Source organism: Pteropus alecto, unplaced genomic scaffold (genome assembly GCF_000325575.1).
Source record: "Pteropus alecto unplaced genomic scaffold, ASM32557v1 scaffold20, whole genome shotgun sequence".
NCBI classification, from domain to species: domain Eukaryota; kingdom Metazoa; phylum Chordata; class Mammalia; order Chiroptera; family Pteropodidae; genus Pteropus; species Pteropus alecto.
Window position 1 is genome coordinate 3,412,085 of NW_006436298.1, and position 22,253 is coordinate 3,434,337.

The 22,253-nt window shown below is 41.2% G+C and overlaps 1 protein-coding gene across 1 annotated transcript in view; it reads left to right on the forward strand.

Moving 5' to 3' along the window:
- Positions 1-1,873: 1,873 nt before the first annotated feature.
- RGS7BP (regulator of G protein signaling 7 binding protein) overlaps positions 1,874-22,253 on the forward strand; it is a 93,711-nt gene continuing 73,331 nt past the window's right edge. Inside the window, exons 1-2 of the mRNA XM_006913072.1 lie at positions 1,874-2,724; positions 3,594-3,760. Coding sequence (XP_006913134.1) covers positions 2,560-2,724; positions 3,594-3,760 — 332 coding nt within the window. The 5' untranslated portion in view covers positions 1,874-2,559. The remainder of the gene's footprint in view (positions 2,725-3,593; positions 3,761-22,253) is intronic.

Genomic DNA, 22,253 nt, shown 5'->3' on the forward strand with positions numbered 1-22,253 from the left:
GAATTGGCTAAGAGTTAACCACTTCTATCTTCTTGTATTTGGGGAGATTCAGCCAACAGAAAAGCCCAGATAGTCTCTGGGCCTCTGAAACACCTGGAAAATAGCAGCCCACCAAGGTGGGGGGTGGGGGCTGATGCCTCCCTTCCAGACTCTTTGTTAGGGAAAACTGACTTCTCAAATCTTTTATGAAGTACTATGCAAATGCAGCGGCTGCTATCCAGCCTATTAGGTTTTTTCCCTCTTCCATCAAATATCTCCAGCTCTCCAACATTAACTAGTTAGCCTACAATTCAATTCTGACATTAACTCCCCAGAGCTAATATCTGAAGACTCCACAGGTTTAAGGGCTCAGTTTCACAAGACTGCCTTTTCTTCACAGACCAATCACAAGTAGAGTCCCCAGGTTACCCACACTTCTATCCGACTTGGCTACCAATTGAGGGGTTCCCACAAACCCTCAATTTCGATAATCCCTCAGATTCGATAATTTGCTAGAATGACTCCAGAATATAGAAAATGCTTTCCTTAGCTATTTATTACAAAGAATAGAACTCAAGAATAGCCAAATGAAAGAGACGCATAGGGCAAGGTGTGGGAAGGGGGACACAGCTTCCATGCTCTCTCCCAGCTACTCCATGTCTTCAACCCAGAAGCTCCCCAAACCTCATCAATTAGGGTGTTTTGCGGAGATTTCATTATGGTTTTTCATGACTAAATTAATCTCCAGCCCCTCTCCCCTCCCCAGAAGCTGGGGCGTTGGGCTGAAAGTTCCAGACCGCTAATCAAGGCTTGCTCTTTCTGGTGAGAAGCCCACCCTTATCATTTAGGAAATTCCAAGATTTTTAGAAGCTATGTGCCAGGAACTGAGGACAAAGACTAAATATCTTTCTTATTATATCCCAGTACCCCATTATGTTTACCTGACTTGTAAAAAAAAATTCTAGACACCCTCCTTAGGGTTTTAACCTTTCTGGCTCCAGCTGGTACCCCCTCTCTGAATACTCTCCGTATCCCTTAAGAGATTGACCAGAAACCTCTGATTTGTTCTTCATTAGGCTTTTCAACACATAATTAGTTCCCCTATGGCAGACCTCTTTATCTGTCGCCTCCAAATAAATTATTCACAGGAACAAGCATTCTCAGAGTCTTGGAACTGAATATCCACTCTACCTCTCTTTCTCCCAGAAGACTCTAAGGCTGGAAGTGGTAAGGGTGGACTTAAATGGTCCAGGAACTCACTCTCACCCCCTTTCACACAGGCATCCTTTCAATTTTGGGGGGGTGGGGTACCTTCTTTGACCTCTGGGTCATTGATGTCCCATAAAGGAGAAGAGGGTCATTTTGAGTGAACAGGGAGGCCTGTTGGCTCTTACTTGTTTAAGTCTCCACTGGGAAACTCAGAGCTGGGGATCTTGAGATGCTGGAACGCAAGACCAAGAACTATACTAATTAATATGGGATGAGATTTTGACTGATGACCTCTGTGCATTTTGCCGCACTGGCTTCCAGTTTCCCTCCTCACACACAGTGAAGAAAGAGGAAAGCACAACAACAAAATCTCAGGAAAACAAAGCTTTCCTCCTATGTTAGCAAAAGATCCTTTGAAGCAAAAACCTCACTCCCTCCTAGGTTTGGGCTTTGATAATCTGTGGCCCCAGGCAGTCTCCGATAGTGAAGGCCTCAAGGCCACACTGGTTGATTTGAAATCCCTGTTTAGGTCCCAGCATGTGACAATGTGCTCCGCTCTGATGACACTTTTCGTTTCTAATAATAGAGCAGATGAAGTAATATTGCAATTGATGTTCCCGGGTATTTGATTGGATAAGTGCATAAACTATGGAGGGGAAAGGGGGTTGTATGGATGGATCACATTAGTATTCCGGCCCTATCAATGTGCTGAGACGTGAACAACGTCAGCCGGACCGATTCCCTGCGTCTGCCAGTCCCGCCACAGATTCATTTGGGATCCTCAAACAGACAAGCCCATAGAGACGAGGGATCAAGGCAGCCGATTAGAGCCAATTGCCTGCTTCGGGGACTGTCAGCCCTTCCAGGCCTGGCAACGGGGAGGGAGGGGAAAGACGAACCTAGCACCGCTGCGGGAAGACACTGAAGCAAGAGCGACACTCATCCCCCCGCTTCTGCCCCGCCACCTTGCAGCACAGGTTTTGAAAGCTGCTCCCCCATCTGAATGGAAACTCAGAACCGCCGGGCGGCGCGTTCCTTCTGGCCCAGTCTTGCAATCCATGTCGAGGGGAAGGTGGTGCGAGCCCACACCAGCGCCCAGCTCCCGGGACAGGGCCAGCAATGCTGCTGAGCAGAACTTGACCGAGCCCCTTCCTCACTGCTAGTTGAAGCGATGCTGCACGGCACAGCTAGAGCTTCTCCGGCTCTCCTTCAAGCTGAAGGTTACCCACCCGTACAGCCAGCCCCAACCCTGTGAGTGCCGCGCCTTGGGTCCTCGCTCCGGCTGCTTGGCGGCGGCGCGCAGGGCAACGACCGGGCCGCCCGCGCCGGGGCGCACTGCACCAGCGGCTTCGGCTTGGTGGATGTGTATGCATGAGTTCTGCACCGAATGGGCGCAAAAAGCGCCCCAGCCGGTCCACCCGCTCCTCGATCTTTCAGATCAGCAAGTCCCAGCTGCAGAGCGGGGAGTGGGAACGCAGGGGCAGCGGCTCCGAGAGCGCCCACAAAACCCAAAGAGCCCTGGACGACTGCAAGATGGTAGGTGAAAACTGCGCTTGCTTTTTTTTTTTTTTCTAGAGAGGAGGTGGGGGAATCGTGTATGTTAATCGTTGGCCTGAGTACCAGCCACTCCCCTACCCTCAGCTCCTCCATGCCGATCGTGTGCACATGCACTATTTTTAAATCTGCAGTTCTCCAGATTCGGGGTGATGCCCAGGTCATAATGGCCCCACAAAGAAGTGCCACGGCAAGGGTCTTGGGATCGGCAGCTATCAGTCGTGCCTCTACCCCCTCTGAGAACGGTGGATGCGAAAGACACGGTGAACTGGCTTGCTCACCGGGAGGGAAGGGATGAGGAGGTGGGGGTGCTGCTCGGTGGGGAAACGGTAGCAAACAAACCCAAACAGAGCGCACGGGGCGCTGCGGAGGGAACGAAGGTTCCAGCGCAGAGACTGTGCGGTTCTGTGGCCCCGCAGGAGATGAATGTTTTGCCCATTACAACCTACCTTTGGCCTTTATCTTCACGCAACTTCAAATCCATATCCTAGCTGTAACAGAGGGGAGCATTCAATGGGAGAGTTCCCAGCATCTCTTTTTAGTGGCCTGGGAGTGGCAATGATAACGCTCCAAATATGTTCTTGTTCTTCAGAAACTGAGTCTGAACGGGTGGGGGTGAGTAGGTCTGGAAACAGAGCTTCCATGCATGACCAGACTTACCGATGAAAAATAAACACTTGCCTTGGACAAAGACTTTACCATCTTTGTGCCTTAATCTTTTAAACAATTTGTAAAAGCTGGAGATGGAGGAGAGTGGACACCCAGGTGTTAGTGATAGCCCCTGTTTATGTACACCAAAATAGGAAATTTTCTGATAAGTGTTTTATGAAAGAAACTCCCTTCTTTTCCAGCTTGTCCAAGAGTTCAACACACAAGTGGCCCTGTACCGAGAGTTGGTCATTTCTATTGGGGACGTCTCGGTCAGCTGCCCCTCACTCCGGGCAGAAATGCACAAGACAAGAACCAAAGGCTGTGAAATGGCCCGTCAGGCACACCAAAAACTTGCTGCCATCTCAGGGTAGGAGACTTTTGGCATTATTTGGTAATTTATATACAGGATGCATGCATGCTGGCAGATATTTATGATGGCTAAGGCCTCAGAGATGAACTCTGCATATCTGATGTTTTAACCATTCGCCCTGAAGTTAGGATTCTCTAGAGAGCTATAAACAAACTATAGGCCTAATCGGAATCAAGGGTAGTATAATGCTTGTCTATATATTGAAGATTTAGGTCACTAAGTGATTTTTCTAAAAAAAAAAAATTAACTTTTAATAGGTTGGCCACAATTTGGAATTTAAAGCTCAATATTTTTTTCACAGAATGTTTGGACATCAAACCAAACTTAAGTCATCGTGCCTATTTTGTCATCTGCTCCTAAACATCTACTGCACAAAAGCCCTGTGTAGTAAAGAGAAATCTTTGGTAAATCCAGATTTGCTAAACTATTTATACCACGAGATAAATTCCTATGATACCATTTAAAATAAAATCCCTAAAATAAAGTCTTAGATATAAATTACTCTCTTCACTGTAGTATATAAAAAGGAAGTTGTATTTTTGTTGTTTGAAATTTCTTGGGCCTTATGGGGGGATATAATTGACATAAAACATTATGTTAGTTTCAGGTATATAACTATGATTTGATATTTATATATACCGCAAAATGATCACCACAGGAAGTCTACTTAACATCTATGTCTGTACAAAGTTAATTTTTTTCTTGTGATTATAACTTTTAATATTTACCCTTAGCAACTTTCAAATATGTAATCTGATATTATTAACTGTGGTTGTCATACTGCAGATTACATCTAAAAGGGAAGTTTTAGCATAAGAAAACTTTTTAAAGGTTGGGAAAATTCACAAATCTAAGTAAACCTAATCTGTTTATGCCCCTCCCCCAAAGTATTTTTATTACATTTTTGGATTCCCAAGCTTATTTTAGGTGATATTATAGTAAATGAAAACTTCTCTCCTGGGACTCCACTTTTTCCTGATCTCTCAATATTGTGAGAACAGTTAGTCACGGATTTTGTCAATAGGTCCTATTTTCAGATAATTACATACAGAAAGGAAAGAGGAATTTTTATACAAATACATTAAGTGTTTGATTCAGTCTGAATATAGCCTTTATCTGTTTATCTGTGTAAAAATGGCTTTATAACAATAGAAGTGCAAGTTAGTCAGACTCGATACTGTTGCAGAATGATCACTTGCAGAAATTATAACTAATTTACCTATTTGAAAGAATCAGTCTTTGCCATCTTTAATGCCAATAATACATCTAGTGATTATTATCGGGATACAAAGATTTGAAAGCCATATGTTGCCTCTCTTAAGAACTACTTTACATTTGACCATAGGCTTTTTATATCATGAAAATAGATTCCCTGTGCTAATCTCCTTGAAGTGAGAGAAAAATAAAAATTACAAATCTATTTTATTATTAGAAATACTGAGAAGCCTTATCCTTTTCTGTTTTAACAGTTATACTGTACTTAACAGGAAGTGAATCTAGGAAGTAGAGAGGAATTAAATGTTTCAGAAATTGGGAGAAGAAATGCAGCTGTGATACAACCCTGACAAGAAGGGAGGAAAAACAATCAAAAACACAAAGGAGAATAGTGATGGATTTAAAATGACAGAGCAAACAATGATTCAGAAGGAAAAACAGGTTTAGAACAGATAATTTTATGCTCAGGGCTAAGGAGTAGCATCTTTGTAAACTGTGTCCAAGAGTTTCCTATAGGGTTATAGCCAGGATCCCTTTAAGTTGGAACTAAAATTGCTGACATGTTCTAATCAGAGAAGGTGGACTGGAGAAATAAACGAGTTCGATTTAGCCTATTTTGCTACACATGTAAAATTCAGGTTCTTTAAATGTTTAGGAAACAAAGAGCCTGAAACTAAGTTAGTTGAGTTATGAGGATTTGAATTCGAAAATTTTGACACTCAGGTGTGTGTAGTACTTCCCTCCTGTTCGCATGTTATCTGAGGGTTGATGTTATTGGAGGCAGTTTTATTAGAATTAGTGGGAAACTGTTGTTCTTAGAGCCTTGCAAAGGTAAGGCCAACTCTACAAAATGTTCTAAGATAGAATTTTAAACATTATTCTCCTTAAAGTAATAATTGAATACAATTTAACCTTCTTTCTAAAAACTGACAGCAATATAATTGAAGGAAATCCCATTAGCTCCTCACTGTCTGGGCCCCATTAATGAAGGATGTAATTCCCCTTGGTAGAATTCTGTTCCTGATTCTGCTAGTTATGTGGGCTCTCACTTCCACATTGATGTGCAGGCTGGTAGGGAGACTGTAGGATTTATTTTAAAATTTGAAGCAGGGTTAAGGAAAGCAAAAGTTGTTGGGGAATGTGTAGTGAGAAAGATTGGATTTCTTGAGAGTCTATTATTTGCTAGCACAACCCAGCTAATTCATAGAATAATCCTCTGAGGGAGAGATTATCTTTATCCTACAAATAGGTCTCAGAGAGGTTAAGGAACTTGCCCAAAGTCACACACCTAAAAAGTGGCACAATTTTGCTTTAGCCCTATGTTTGCTTGCTTCTGAAATCCATGCTCTTTCTTCTATATAATACTGCCATTCAGAAAGATATTCTATAAAAAAGAACGAAGCACTGAGACATGCTAACATATGGATAAACCTCAAAAAAAGTATGCTATATGTAAGAAGCCAGTCACAAAATACCACATGTTATATGATTTCATTTACATGAAATGCTCAGAGAAAGCAAATCTGTAAGAAATAGAAAGTAGATTAGTCGTTGCCTAGGGCTGGGGGTGGGAACAGAGAGTGATTGCAAATGAGCTTGAGGGGTCTTTTTGGGTGATAGAAATGTTCAAAATTAAATTGTGATGGTTGTGCAACTGTAGATTTACTAAAAATCATTGAATTGTACTAATAAAGTATGTGAATTTTATGGTATGTACAGTATACCTCAATAAGTGTTTTCTTAAAAAGATATGATCACCATCACCATAATTAACACTTGCCCGTTGTAGTATTTGTCCTTTTCTACACATGTAGCATTTAGTAAAAGCAATATGAGCTATAAGGGATAGGGAAAAATAAAACTTGGCACTCCATGCATTCATCAAAATGCTTGTCTGATAGCTAGCATCTAAGCACCAGTGTTTGCTCCGTGTAGGAATACAGGTAGGGGAAAGAAGTAAATGAATTCACTAATTTCTTAACAACACAAACTACTCATTTCTCATCTAACATCCGGCTTTGAGGCCAGAAGGAGACAGGGTTTAAGGTGGAGAGGATAAAAAGAGGATGAGTCAGGATAAATAGGAAGAGAAAAAACAATGCTTTCAAATTAACAAACCGCAGATGGCTCCAGCCCTTGTGTTCCTAACCAATTGAAACCCTCAAGGACTAGTGACCACAAAAGAGGAAAACTCTGTTTTTCACTGACTGGCTATGGGTTAGAAGGTCATTTTCATACACACGATCAAAACACTTTCTCAAATTATGTTTAGATCAACAGAAGTTCGGACACGGCCTTTTCTTTCAAAGGCATCTGATGTTTTCTGTTCTGAGCTAACCAGGTGACTCTGAAGTCTCCTCTGACTTGCTTGATTTACCACGGTTATTGTACCTTTACAATGTTGATCCTCTCCTAGATATTAAAGCTAAGAGGGCTTTAAATATCACTTGGTAGAGTGGTCCCCAAACTTGTTTTAGCAGCAGAATCCCCCCTTCAATAAACGCAGAAAGCCAGATTTATCAGGACAGTCAAAGTGGCATTGCTTGGTACTGCTTGTGTGTGTGTGTGTGTGTGTGTGCGCGCACGCGCACACACACGCATGCAAAGGTAGGTGGCTATCTGGACCTTGTCTCCATGGACTTCTTTCCTGTAATGACTTCTGAGAACTTGGGAGAATCCCTAGGACCCCATGGCACAGAAAGTACTGATCTAGCACAATTACCTTGTTTGTATTTGAGGAGTCTGAGATTTAGAGGATTTAGATGACTTTAGAGGCAACTTGGGCAAGTATATGTGAACATTTTGCAGTCAGGCCTGGACTGGATATTGTCTTTTGTGACCTTGATGGAATTATATTTAACTCTAAACCTCAGTTTGCTCACCTATAAACTAGGTGTCATGTTCACTCATGTAGTAGTTGAGAGGATTAAGGGAGCCACATATGTGATGCCCGGCCTACCTATGGCACTCTGCCAGTCCGAGGCTGCCCTACGACTAGAACCCAGGTCTCTCACTTCCTGGTCTAGTGCCTGCTCTGTCAACCACACCACCTCCTGAAAATGAAGAGAGAGCACAGCACACACACCAGCTATGGGTGACTCAGAGGAACCAATATCCCTCAACAAACCCCGAGAGTTTATGCTATAGCTGGTAAACTAGGAGTTCTTTTCCTATACTGCTTCTGTGGTGTCTGTTGCACTAGATCTTTACACCACTACCTTCTGTTAGTGGCTGCTGACAAGAGGGAAAGTGAATTAAATATGATACGTGAGAGGCAGCATATATTGTGATGGGAAAGAGCACTGACCGTAAATCGATTAGACCTGGATAAAATCCTGGCTTTACCGCTTACTGGGGATACATGTATATTGATATATAAATTGCTTCACAGGGTGATATGGTATAGTGGTTAAGCACATAGACTTTGGAGCTAAATTGCCAGTGTTCAAATCTCAGCCTTACCATTCACAAAATAGTGTGACCTTGGGCAAAGATATTATCTTTCCTAAGTTTTCTAATCAGCAAAATGGTAAATAATAGGACCAAATCATATGGTATTATGAGGACTAAGTTAACATCCACCAAGTATTTAAAAGACTGCCTAGCAAACAGTAAATGCTATTAAGTTCAAGTTAGTGTTAATGTAATTACTAATAAAATTAAAATTCAGGTGATTAAGATACGTTTATATAAAAATATAGCCATCAAATACTTTTCAAATATTTTGGCTGGAATAAATTTTTGCTTACCTTAGTTTCTTACATCACGCTGTGATGAATTTTCTATGTTGAAGTTTTCCAGATGGTTATCAAAAGTCCTCTTCTTTAATGCCTTAAAAATAGTATAATGTGAGGATTCAAAAATAGTTAAGTTTAGAAATATTTTCTTTGTAAATTAGCCTAGAGTTATCATAAATCATATAATATTTATAAAATCTTTTGGCCTAGTTCTGGTATAGGCTGTGTGATGCTGGCAAAGCCTGTTAAATTTTCTGTACATCTCAATGAGAGGGTTGTACTTGAATTCCAGTGTTCTACGTTAATTCACATAGAATCACAAACTTTGTTTACAGAACTGAGCTGTGAAAACACAAGTGCTGTGAAGTTTGAAGATTGAATTCCAGAAATAATTTGTCAAGCTGTGAACAAACTACGATCATAAGAATCTTAATTTCCTAATAGCTTTCTGGAACAGTATAATGAATATCCTAGAGATCTCCACCCTCAGATATCAGGTTTTTCCTTCCAGAAATTATTTTCCTGACCAGCCATGCTTGTGTTTCTCTCCTTTTCTCCTGCCATCTCTCCTCATATTCCTTCTTCTATTTATCTATTTTTGGAGAAGGGGGCCTGTTTTAGTTTTGTTTGATTCCTGTTTCACTTTTCTGCTCTATTTTTTTCCAGTCTCAATTCTGGCTGGTTCTTGTCCATTCCCTATTCTGTTTACTCGGAAGCTGACATGTGGGGGAGGGAGTAGAGAACCGCAGCCTAGTCAGTAATGCTCCCTTTCAATACTTTGGCTGAGACAGCAGCAATTATGTGTGGTGGCAGAGTACCGAAGAAGTGCTCGGTGACCATGGAGGCAGCTCTTTCAGCTTTCTTTGATCCACATTCTGGAAGATGCCTTAAGTGTTACTAAAAGAGGCCTGGGCTGGCAGGCATGCCAAGCCACCCTCTCTGTCCTTTGTTTTCTCTTCCTTTACAGGTGTTTTTGCTTTTAAATTTTTAACTCTCACTAGTCAAATAGTGAAAGGTGAGTCATATCTGCACCAAAATAATATGCTATCCATCAGACATAACAACGGGAAAACAATTCTGTATTAGTTTGCTAGGGCTACAGTAATAAAGTATGACAAACTGGGTGGCTTAGACAAAAGAAATTTCTTTTTCCAAAGTTCTGGAGGCAAGAAGTCAAAGATCAAGGCATAGACAGGGTTTGTTCCTTCTGGGGCCTGGGAGGAAGGATCTGTTCTCCTCCGGCTTCTGGTGGTCTGCCGGCCATCCTTGACTTGTTGAAGCACCTCTGCCTTCATCTTTGCGTGTCCCTCTCCTTGTGTATGTATGTCTGTGTCCACATTTTCCTTTATAGGAAATCAGTCATATGTTGGATTTAGGGGCCTACTCCACTTGAGTATGACTTCATGCTAACTTAATTATACTTGCGATGACCTATTTCCAAATAAGGTCACATTCTTAGGTCCTGGGGGATAGGACTTCAACATGTAAAATTGTGGGGTAGGGGCAGACATAATTCAACCTATAGCAAATTGACTCATCTGCAGTAGAATACAGTTTGGGGTGTTTTGCTCAATGGGGATGGAGTTTTGCCAAAATCCACATACTGTCTCAACGCTTTCGCACGAAAACTTTCCAGTGCCTATTGTTTTATCATTTGCAAAACTGTAGCTCATACTGGCGGGGAGGGGAGTTTGACCATGGAATAGACTGCTTTTTATATGAAATGGATGTGTTCACAAAAGTACCGAGCCCCCAATATGGTTAGCACTTTGCTCTCACCAATTTAATTACTAGTATTTGAAGGTGGAACAAAAATCCAACTGCAGAAGAGAATTCTGGGGGAGTGAGAGAGGCACCTGACAGTCCACGGGTAGGGCTTTCTCTTCATCAAGTGTGCACGAGAGAACTGAGCAGGTGGTGGTCCCTCGGAGTACCAATACTGTTGCTGTAGGACCATAAGCATAGTCTGGAGCAAGTGACAAAGTACTAACCCACACCAGATTAAAGAAAAGTGCCATCATTAGCAACGACACTAAACACGATGGAATCTAGACAAGTGCTCTCCCATTGCTTGTTGTACTTTAGCCTAAAAATGTTTTGAATGGATCTAATGACGTTCACCTTGTTAGAGCCTTCTTAATAGGTTTTCCAATTAGAGGGAAAATTAGATTCTAAAATGGACTTTAGGAAAATTTATCAATTTACTATTTATGCTGTGAAGTACAAGAGAGTGAGGCTGTGTTTCATTCATGTTTGCACCCTGAGTGGAAAACTCAGTGAGGACATGTGCATCTTGTGTGTTCATTAAGTTTACTTGGTATTTTAAAAACTATTCTTAAAAGAAACTGTGTCTTGACACAGACTTTAGTAAGAATTGAGAAATTAGGCTATATTTTATGAAATTTTATGACATTTGATGGTAATTTTTTTCTGGTTTGTAACTGTAAAGCCATTATGTTGGTTTTTAAACAACGGACGACTTGAAGAGCACACCTAAGATCTATTTGAGGCATACAGTTTCACTATTACAACAAATCAGGAGGCAGTGTGTATTTTACTTATAAAGTAGTTATGTTTAACTGATGTTACTTGATTAAATATCACCCTATTGTCGGTCTTCTTGGTGGCTTTATATTGAATAGTTAAATAACCATTTTCCATTGAGGTTACCTTTTTAAAACCATTCTATAAACTTTTAGCCCTTAAATGTTTATTTTTGCCTTAACTAAAATATATATATATATATACATAAAGCACAGCACCAGAGCAATAATTATACTCTCAGTCATTTATTTCCTCTACTGTACATGACTCAAAATTTAAAAACTCATGAAAAACATTTAATTGCTTTTCTAAATACATATATTATATATGCAAACAAATACTAAAATTTGTGAAATAGACTTTTGTTAGGCTAAAACGTCTGAGCCTTTAAATAGAAGAGCTGATGTAGCAAATAAAGGTTTTCCATCTAATGGGAAACTATAGACATCATCGATTTAGCAAAAATCAACATTCGCAGCTGTATATATATAGTAAACTAATCATCTAAAGGGGGAAGTACATAGTAACCCAGAAGTCAAATGCCCAGTGTATTCTTCAGACACTAAGAATAAGTATCTTAAAGTCTCCCTCAGCCCTGACTGTCAATTACCATGTCCAGTAGTGTTTTATCTTTTTCAGTGTTGATGGTCTTTCTCCTTTTCCCCAATTTCTCTGGCCACTCAGTTCAGAATCCTGTCCCCATAGGCCGTCAACTACTATAGTGACTCCCAGTTGATCTCTTTACTGTTAATCTCTCACCTCTTTTCATTTATTCACTAGATCCAGTCTAATACTAAAATTCTCCTCTGATCCTATCACTGCTTTAAACTTCCAAAGATTCCTCATTGTCTAAAGCATTGTTTCTTCAAATGTGATTCCTGGATTGCTTGTTTCTGAATCACCCTCAGCCCTAAGGAACCAAAATCTCTAGGGAGTGAGGCCTGGAAATCCAAAATTTTAATAAGTACCACCCAGGAGATTCTTGAACATGCTAAATTTGAGGCCTGTAGGCCTGAGGCAGTGATTCTCAACCTGGGCTGCACAGTGGAACCACTTGGGAAGCTTAGAAAAATGACTGATGCTTGAATTCCATCCTGAGTTGCTGATCTAAATGATCTGGGAGGCAGCCTGTGCCTTTGGATATTTTTTAAAGCTCCCCAAGTAAGCATCTGTATCAAAATGGATATTTGGCTACATTCAACAAAAAGTCAAAGCAGTAGTTGGCTTAAAGACACCAAGGTTTCTTCCCTCACAGAAAAGCAGCTCTAGAATGGGCAATTTAGAAGTCATATGGTGATTCCACAAAATCATCTGATACGATGGTATTTGGAGGTGGGATGTTTGGGAGGTTCTTAAACCCTGAGGGTGGAATCCTGTGAATAGGATTACTGCTTTATGAAAGAGGCCCCCGAGAGCTCCCTAGCCCCTTCCACCACGTGAGGATGCAGGGAGAAGCTTCCAGCTATAAAGCGGGAAGAGGGCCCTCACCAAGCACAACCACGCTGGTGCCTCGATCTTAGATTTCCTAGACTCCAGAACTGTGAACAGTACATTTCTGTTTAAATGCCACCCAGTTCATGGCATTTTGTTTTAGCACTCAAATGGACTAAGTCAAAAAGAAACAAGCAGAAGAGAGAATGTTTCAGATAGTGATGAATGCAGTGAAGGAAATAAAATAGCATGATATTATTAAAGAATGATGGATGTAGTGTGGGTAGTTATTTTCAGATAAGGTATTCAGAAAAGCCCCTCTGAGAAGGTGACATTCTAACTTGATATCTGACTTTGAGAAGGGACGAGTTATGTAATGATCTGCAAGGAAAGCATTTCAGGCAGAGGAAATAGCAAATGAAAAAGGTCCTAAGGTGAATCGACCTTGGCATGTCTAAGGAAAAGACTAGATTATCACTTTGGAATTGTCTTCATTTGCAAGTAACATAGGCCAGATTTCAGTGACTTAATTAAACACATAAGGGTTTTTCTCACATAATTAAAAACCCAGGGGTAGTGATAGCAAGCATTGGTTCATGATTGGAAGATATCAAGACTGAGATTTCTGTAGTGCTCGAGGCCCTTTTCTCAGGGTCACAAGATTGCTGCTTTAACTCTAGAAATTGTGTCCATATTCCAGGCAAGAAGGAAAGATAGAGCAAAGGGCAAAGACAAACCAATTAAGTGTGTCCCTTTTTCAAAGGGCTTTCTCCGAAGCCTCACATGGCAACTTCCATGAACATCTAGTTGGCCAGGACCATGTCATGTGGCTTTCCTGGCTACACATTTTATGATCTGATTTACATACATCTCTCCATACTGTCTATTGAAAACAAAAATGTCCCCCAATATGTAAGCCAAAGTGATGCTTCCTGAGGCATCCTCAGCAAGACTCCAGAGACAGCCAGGGTAGGGAGCTTGGAGAAGTGAGGAAAAGGGTGCTGGGATGGGGAGAAAAATGTACAAGGAGATTCCTCAGCATCTACCTCTTTTCCTGCCCACTTCCTTGTTGGTTTGTTTGTTCATTCGTTTATTCATTAAACATCGAATACCTACTGTGGCCCAGACACTGTGTTAGGCCTTGGAAGTATAAAGATGAATAAAACACAGCCCCTGCCCTTGAGGAGCAGTGTATCATGTAGCATCTGTGCAGGGATAGACATGTCATTAAATCGTTGCAAAACAGTGTGATCGATGCTGCAATAGAAATATGTAGATGACATTGTAGAGACATAAAGGAAGTGACAATTAGCTCTGCTTGAGTGGGTATAGCCAGGAAAGGAGACTTCATAAAGGTCATGCTGCCACTTGTACTGAGCTTTGAAGCACATGTAGCAATGTCCTTTCTCTTCTATTTGTGTGGTCTTGGGTCTCCTACAATGAGAAAATCTTGGAAGACACTATTTGTCTTGAATTAAGGAGAAACAGAAATGGGAGTTAAAATGTGTGGAGAACCAATTTATATGTTGTACCGTTTGCAGACATTACTTCATGATTAATTAAGTTCATCTGAAATAATATTTACTTAGAACTCAGTGAGATAATGCTTTAAAGTTTTATGTTTGCTAATAAATGCATTTACCTGCAAGTAACAGAGACTAGCCTCTAGTGACCTAATCGCAGAGCCAACAACATAGGTAGGTGGGAGCTGGGATTATTTCATTGGTTTAAGCATGTCAGTACTACTGTTCTTGTGATTCTTTTGACTCTTCTCTTATGGCTCCAAGGTGGTCCCTAAAGCAAATGTGGGGCCACGGTTGTCTTGTGATTCTTGATGAGGCATGATTGGAGGCTTTCCAGAGCACCCAGAATGCTAGATATTCTTGAAATCTCCACTTTGTAGTAAATTTGAGTTCAGAAAGTTGAGATATTTAGTCGAATATTTGGTGAGGCTGGGGTTTGAACACTGGCCTGTCTGGTGCCAGAGTCTTTAGTCTTGAAACTATGTTGAACTGTTTTCTCAGAGAGCCCTTTTCTTGCTTGGAGAGGCCCTAGGATTAGCCTGCCTGCTCTCCTTCCCTTCTGTGGCCACGAACTATTATCTCCACTCAGTCTCTCTCCTCCCCCTGGACATACTTCAGGACAAGGACCTCTTCGGCTGGCACACAGCCTATTTGAGGGGTTTTAAGGTTTCCTCAGCTAATAAGAGAAAAACAGGTGAGAAGGAAAAAGATAACAAAATTATGGCCTGACCGAAGCTGCCAGTACAATGTGAACTGATCTCGGCTCTGCATTCTTGAGGCCTGAGCACTTCTCTCTGGGTTCCAAATCTTTCAGACTTTCTTCATTTGTACTATGTTTACTCAAATTGCTCCATTCTTGGTCACCTTCCTTCTTGTTTGCCCACCCCTGCAAGTACTAGAAATGACCCATGTCAGATCTGACTTTGATCCAAGTCCAGGTAGGGTGAGTTCTGGGTTTCAAGAACCAACCCACTCTCCCCAATAGAGGACATTTGAGGAGTGGGACATCCAATTACCATAGTGATGTTGCCTACCCAGTACCACTCCAGGACATCAATGATTACAAGAGTTAAAAGAGAAATGGAAGTAGGGTAAGGAATGGTACCAAGTGGTGATGGAGCTCAAAGGATAGACAGCCGCCCACTCGGGTGATGGGAACACTCAAGAAAGTTACACTGAGGCTGAGTGAAAAGATGAGAATGTCTCATAGGGACAAAACTGGAAATCCCATGGTGGTGGAGGGGGACAATTTAGATGACACCCACCTGCCCTAGGGTGGGCCATCTGCTTTATTCAGTCTGCCAATTCAAATGCTAATCTCTTACAGACGCACTCAGAAATGCTTAACCAGATACCTGGGGTTCCTGTGGCCCAGTCGAATTGATACATGAAATTAACCATTACACTGGGTCCGGTCCCTTGACCACAGCAGATGGCTGAAGGTCTTAAAATTCAAAATTCTCAGAGTGTAACTGTGGGGCAGGCGATCACCTGTGGACATTTGAGAAGCCTCCTCTCTCTGCACAGCGAGAGGGGAGAGTTGAGGAAGCCCCTCCCAGGGGTCAGGAATATTTCATGGTTAGGAATCAGGATGTCATTCACCCCTCCCTGGGAGTAACTACATGGGGGACAACAAGATTTAAAGAAGATTGCTGTGCCTTCCAAACTGGGTGGCTCCCAGGAACATTTTTCACCCCATGAAGTCATGTTTTCTAACTGTCTGAAGTTTGAGCTCGAGTGGCTGCATCTGTTTGAGTACTACACCATCACTGAATAATGAGGAAGGAGACTGCTCAGATTATTTTAGGCCACAGCACACACCATCATGCAAAAATCACTCGGCAAATGTTCTTTCCATAAAACAAGGCTTATCAACTGTTTTTATATTCATAGATTCAATCTTTTGTTTTCTGAGGATGAAATATGTTTTAAGCTACCACGTCTGTTCAGACTGGGTGTAGCTTTACATTATTCTCTAAATTTTAGTATTAGGTTATTTATTGTACAGGCACCAGTATAGATCTGGTATGAAATGTGAAGTGAGTTCATATATCTGTTTAGGTGTAATCTTTGCAAAAGAAATGTCATCACAATTCATTCTGGAAAAGTCTTGCTTTACTGAGCTTCAGCATTATAAAGGCATTCTCCAACTTCCGAGAAGGAAATTCTGTGGGATATGAGGGGGGAAAGAGGCAAGAAAGGAGAATGATCCAGCTGGAAAAGAAGGAAAATGGGGAAAGAGAATCTAATTTGGGAACTGTGCTGATGAAGGAGTTGGTACTGCCAAAAGATAAAGGAACGAAGTTGAAGGGAAAATACAGGAGAACATGCAGTCATAACGCAGGGTTGAGTGGTGGCGGCAGTGTGTGATTCAAGGTCTCCAAGTTCAGGTCCATCAGGGGCCCAGAGAGGCAATGTAAAAAAGCGAAGCAGATGAGGTGGGGTGGTGGGGAGCGGGGGAGTATACACTTGTGGATCTGAACCTGGCAGCTGCCACTCAGGCTTCACGGACTGCCGATTCTCATGTGGAAATGTAGGCCAAATATGCCATATTTGTGGCTTATTTTTAAGAGAATTCATAAATTCATGTTTGTGTGTGAAATATGATTTTTAAATGTTGGCCAATAGAAAAAGTTTGCTGACCAAAAGTGTCCCTTAGCCATTATTATTAGCTACTGTGTTAATTATCACCTGCTTGCTTGCTCTGAATATTTGCAGATTGTTGGATGTGAACAATAAGAGAAATGCCATGAAGTCTTATTTTGTTTTACCTTCTTAATTTCTTTGTTGCTTTCAGAATGGCACATAGTGGACTGTTAAAACTCATCAATACCTATCACCTTTTAAAAAAACACAAACATAGAAAAGGGGAAACATATTTTGCCCTCGAATAGTTAAGGCCAAACCACTTAATTAGCATTATGAACATGTTAAAATTTCTGGAATTGAACCTAAGAAATTTCTTCTCAATATTCAATGTGGTCCTATTCCAGACTCAAGATTTAATGCAGCCCAGTGGATCATCAATTTCTCCTCCCTCAAACATTTGAGACTACAGCTACTGGGGCCCATAGTCCTTCCTGTAGAATAATACAGGGTGGCCTCATGCTCCCTACCATTGCAGGGATTCTTTGGACCTATAACTTCAGAGCTAAAGTGGGTGTTATATATTATTCCTTAACTTCTTGGTGCCTTAGAGGGACCTGAGAGGTACTCTTACCCTTTGCTGAGTAAATAGAACTCACTATCACTATGGATAACTAGTGCTTTATAGGATGCAAGGTGCTTCCACAAATATTATGTCCCTTAATCCTTCTACACCTTTTTGCACTGGGAATTATTTTCTCTCTATATGAAGAAACTGAAGCTCTGAGAGGGGAACTGTCTTGACTTTGGCAACATAGTCTGGGAGGGACACAGGTGAGAGGAGAAGCCAGATCTCTTGCTTTCCAGTCCATGGCCCTGTCTGCTGCTCCACGGGTACCACTCTCCATCATCCCATTATTTGTCTTTAAGGAATTTCCAGATAATCAGAGCTGACGTGATGAAGATACTTCTCTCCTGTGAAGGGACATGCATCTCCTCCATTTGTACTCTCTCATTTACCTTCCTGTTGGTGTTGGATGTATTACACAGATCCGAGGAATCCAGATCATAGGAGGGACAGCAGGGAGTTCCCAGGAGCAAATCCACCATGAGAAGGAGTCTGGCACCCAGGCTCTGGGATGGAAGCTGTGGGAATGAACTGAAAGCTGAATCACTAAGTGCTAGAGCTTTGCAGTCCAATTAACTTTGCTTCCAGATGCTTCTCCAAGTAAATGGAGATACAGCAAGCAGTCTTTTTCTCTCAGTCTTTGACCTGAAGGATGGTGGGAAAGCTCCACTTTCGTCAGCCTCAGGGTATAATTTCCAGCTCCACTGCAGCCAGGAAGAGGCATTGACAGTGATGGTCAAGTTCTAGTCTGATTGGCATCTCTGTGGGACAGTTGGGGCCTGAGGCTGCAGAGGCTCAGGCCAACTTACTCTGACAGTGAGCAACTAAGGGACTGTTTAGACACCTGCTGGTATTTTGCACAAATACCACCCCAGGGTTCTTGGAGATGCTGGGGGAAGTGGCTGCCACGAATCAGGTGGGGCTCAGAGCCTCTGAGAGCTGAGGGCTAATGCTAAAGAGCTGTGTAGCTGTGAGTACAGGTGGAGAAAAGCCCAAGACACAGATTTCCCTCAAGCTGTAGCTCCTCCTGTGCTCCCTCCAGCCCTTCCTCCGTACCAGCTCTAAAGCAAACATTCAAAGCTTGCAAACCTGAGTACTTATGAGAATAAGCACTTCTCTTTCAACTTGCAAGACAAAATACCCCATGAAAATTGACTAAGAAGTCACCAGAGTAACATACTTGGGTGCTGTTTGCCCAAAAAAGAATGGCGGCAGGATGTTCCAAGCTCCCGCTTTAACTTGCAGAAGGGAATGCTGATAGGATCCCAGGACACCCCTCTGTGTGGTCTTGATTCCAAAAGCCCCATGGTGTAGAGCAGTGTTCCTAACCCTGCTGCATGTTCAACCCCTCCAGGAGCTTTTGAAAATCTTGTACCCAGCTCTGCCCCAGATCAATTAAATCGAAATGTCTGTAAGGAGGCCCAGACATGATGTTTTAAAAAATCTCTGCAGGTGACTTAAGAACCTGAAATAAAGGTTGAGAACCACTGATGTGGAAGAAAAAAGCCCAGATTGGTAATCAGTTTAGAGTTTCAACCAAGCTTTCAACTGAGGCATTTTGATCAATTCCCTTGACTACTCTGGACTGTAGTTTTCATATCACTTCTAAGTTTCCTTTGAGCTGCAAAAATATGTATGTACATAACAGCATCACTTGCAACAGTAAAAAAATGGAGAGTGATCTAAATATGCAATAGAAGATTAATTAAACAAATAACATACCCAGGTGCTAGAATACTATGCACGCATTTAAATGACGTTAAGTGAAGAAAAAAAAAGCAGATTATAGAACAGTTTTACAGTATGATCTCATTTTTTTTAAACAAAATGAAAATTACATAGCTAGATATAATCGCAAGGATATACGCCAAAATCTTTACAGTTTTTCCTTTCTGGAAAAGTGACTTTCACTTTCTTCTTTTTACATGTCTGTTTTCTATATTCTCAGTACCACTAAATAATCTGCATTAAATATTAAGGGGAAAAAATCTCAGAAGTCAAGCCTTGAATATCAGTCTTGAAAACAGTTCTAGAAAATCTCAAAAATAATTTTACTTCTATATGTAGAGTTCTAGCTCTTATATTTCTTAGGCAGCTATTTGCAAAATCCTGACATTTTGCTTGTCTTCTAGGTTACCTACAAAAATGTACTAGCTTAAGACTTTTTCATCTTCCTGATTTGGAACTAGCAATCTAGAGAACAAAATAAGAGAAAGCATTTCTTCTGCAGTATTTCTTCTGGGTCCTGGTGGGGCTGTCCCCATTTCATTGGAGAAAATAATTAGAGAGGGAACAGGAGTGAGAAAGTCAGGAGGACAGAGAGCCCGGAGAGAAGGCTTTTGATCTGTTTTTCTTCCCTAGATCATTCTGTCATATTTTTGCCTGATGTATTGGTGGTTATGAAGACGAAATGAGAGACATCAGTGAAAGGACATGGCACACATTTAGGCACACAAATTCCCACTAAATTTCTGTTAATTCACACGTGACTCCAAAAGGAATAACTTAGCTACTTACCAAATGTGTAACCTCAGAGCATTCTCATCCTCACAAGTCCCAGTTTCCACCCCTAAAAAAAGTGAAGATAATAATAGTGTTAACCTCACTGGGTTGCTATGAGAATTAAATGATGTGATGTAGGTAAACCACTCAGCAAACATAAAGCAGATAAGTGTTAAGTATACACAACTATTATTATTACACCTTATTATACAGTATTCCTTAACAACAACAAAAAAAACCCCTGCACTATTGATAAGATTTTCATAGTAACCCAGAAAAAGAATTGTAAAGCTTATTTATAGCTTTAACAGTTTGGCATGGGAATGATAAAATTAGTTCGGAAGATTATATTTTGATTAGAAATATAATCTTTTTTTTTTTTTTTTCTGACCTACAGCAGTCACCCATTTAGTGACTGGGTTAGTCCTAAAAAGAGTATTACTTCAATTGTTCAATCCCTCTATGGTTTGACACCAAGAATAGAATGTTTCATTTCAGAAAGAATGCCTTAGAGAAATGATTAGCCACTGATAAAGGCAGTTACACTAGGAAATGACTGAGTTTAAGACAAGTATTTTTCTGTTATGAATGTGATTAGGCCTTCAGAAATGTTTTCAAAGCAGCACAGTACATGCATATAATATAATTAATGTATCTTGACTTTTGTTGTCAGGCTCAAGGTTCAAGGTAACTAGGACTAGGTAGAGAGATGCGGAAAGAGAAACTGACATTGGTGGTTTCAGTTCACAAGCTTTATTGAATAGGCTATGAGAACACTGATCAGTGGTTCCCAAACCTGTGATGCCCATTGGGATCACACGGGAAGCTTCAAAAACTGCGGGGAGCTTCAAAAACTACGAGTGCCTGGGTCCCGCCCTCAGATTCTGATTTATGTGGTATGGGGCATGGCCTGGGCTCCAGAATTTATTAAATATCCTCAGGTGATTCTGATGCATAGATAAGTTGGAGAACCACTGGCACAGAGAAAGGATCCACTTTTCTCGATGCAAACATGGCCCCCAGGGTCTCCCTCTTTACTCAAGGGGGTGTTCCCAGGCTGTGACAAGAGAGAACAGCCCCCATATAAGTCTCTCTTTACTTCTCTTCTTCTTGCCCTCTGCTGGAAGTGATACCAACTGCCAAGAAACAATTTGTCCCATCATCCAAGACCAAGAAGCAGATTTCAGACTGTAACCCTCACTGTGCCAGCCTCATACCACATCCCTTTCTTTGCATCTCGCCTCAGTTTTTACAGCCTTCCTTTAGCTGTACCTGTGTCGCATGACCAGAAAACTTTCATTCCTGTCCACTTAAGAGCCTCCATGTGCAGGACTTTATACTAAATGACATCAGTAAACCAGGAAAACATGTTTTAACCACTAATTAGAAGCCAAAGTTCGGATGGTAGCTTGAAGGATCTGCTGATCAACAGGCAAATGAGCTGTGGTTGAGCTCTGCTCATTGTGCTTGTGTCTGTACAGAGATGAGATAAGTTGGGTCAAATAGAAACTTAGCTTTAGAATGGAGAAACAAGGAAGTTATCTACTCATCGTTTCAATACAGTTTAAGCTTTACTGCTTACATCGAAATAAGGTAGTTTTTAAAACCAGAATTTGAAGCCACCTTCCAGGCTATATCCAAAGAAAACTAGGAAATATAGAACAGATGTGGATTATGTGCAAAATTAGATTATACAGATTTTGTTGGCCTTGGATAAAAATAGCCTCAAGATTTAAAAGTGATTTCATGATAAAAATAATCTCATATTGTCCCTTGAACATACCTGTGTGATATTTTTATTCTTTTGCTATAGGTGAGGAAAAGGAGGCCACAGAGATTGTCTCGCCCAAGGTCACGCAGTCAATAAATGGTAGGGTCAGTACTTGATTCAAAGACTAGACTTTCACTGTGCCACAACTGGCAGAACACAAATGTCTGAATGTAGCTCAAATTTCTTATATAATTTATAACTTTTTTACTCTTTATTTTATTCGTTACTACTAGGAATAGGCTTGGCTGTGCTATTAATCAGTAATTGAAGAGATGTATCAATTAAGGACTTTTTGTAAGCAAGGGTAGCTTCCTCTAGATATCTTAAACAAATAGAATTTATTGCAAAGTTATAGAGGGGACTCATAAAATCAAATCAGGAAGCCTGAGGGAGGGCTTGGAAAATGGACACGAACCAAGGAGACTGCACAGGCTGCATAGCAGAAACGAGCTGGCCAAAATGTTGCCCTAGCCAGTGCCTCTGATGGACACTGCTGCCCCAAATGAGTCCTAAATATGCCTTCCTTTTAGGTCTCACACTGCAGCTTCAAGCC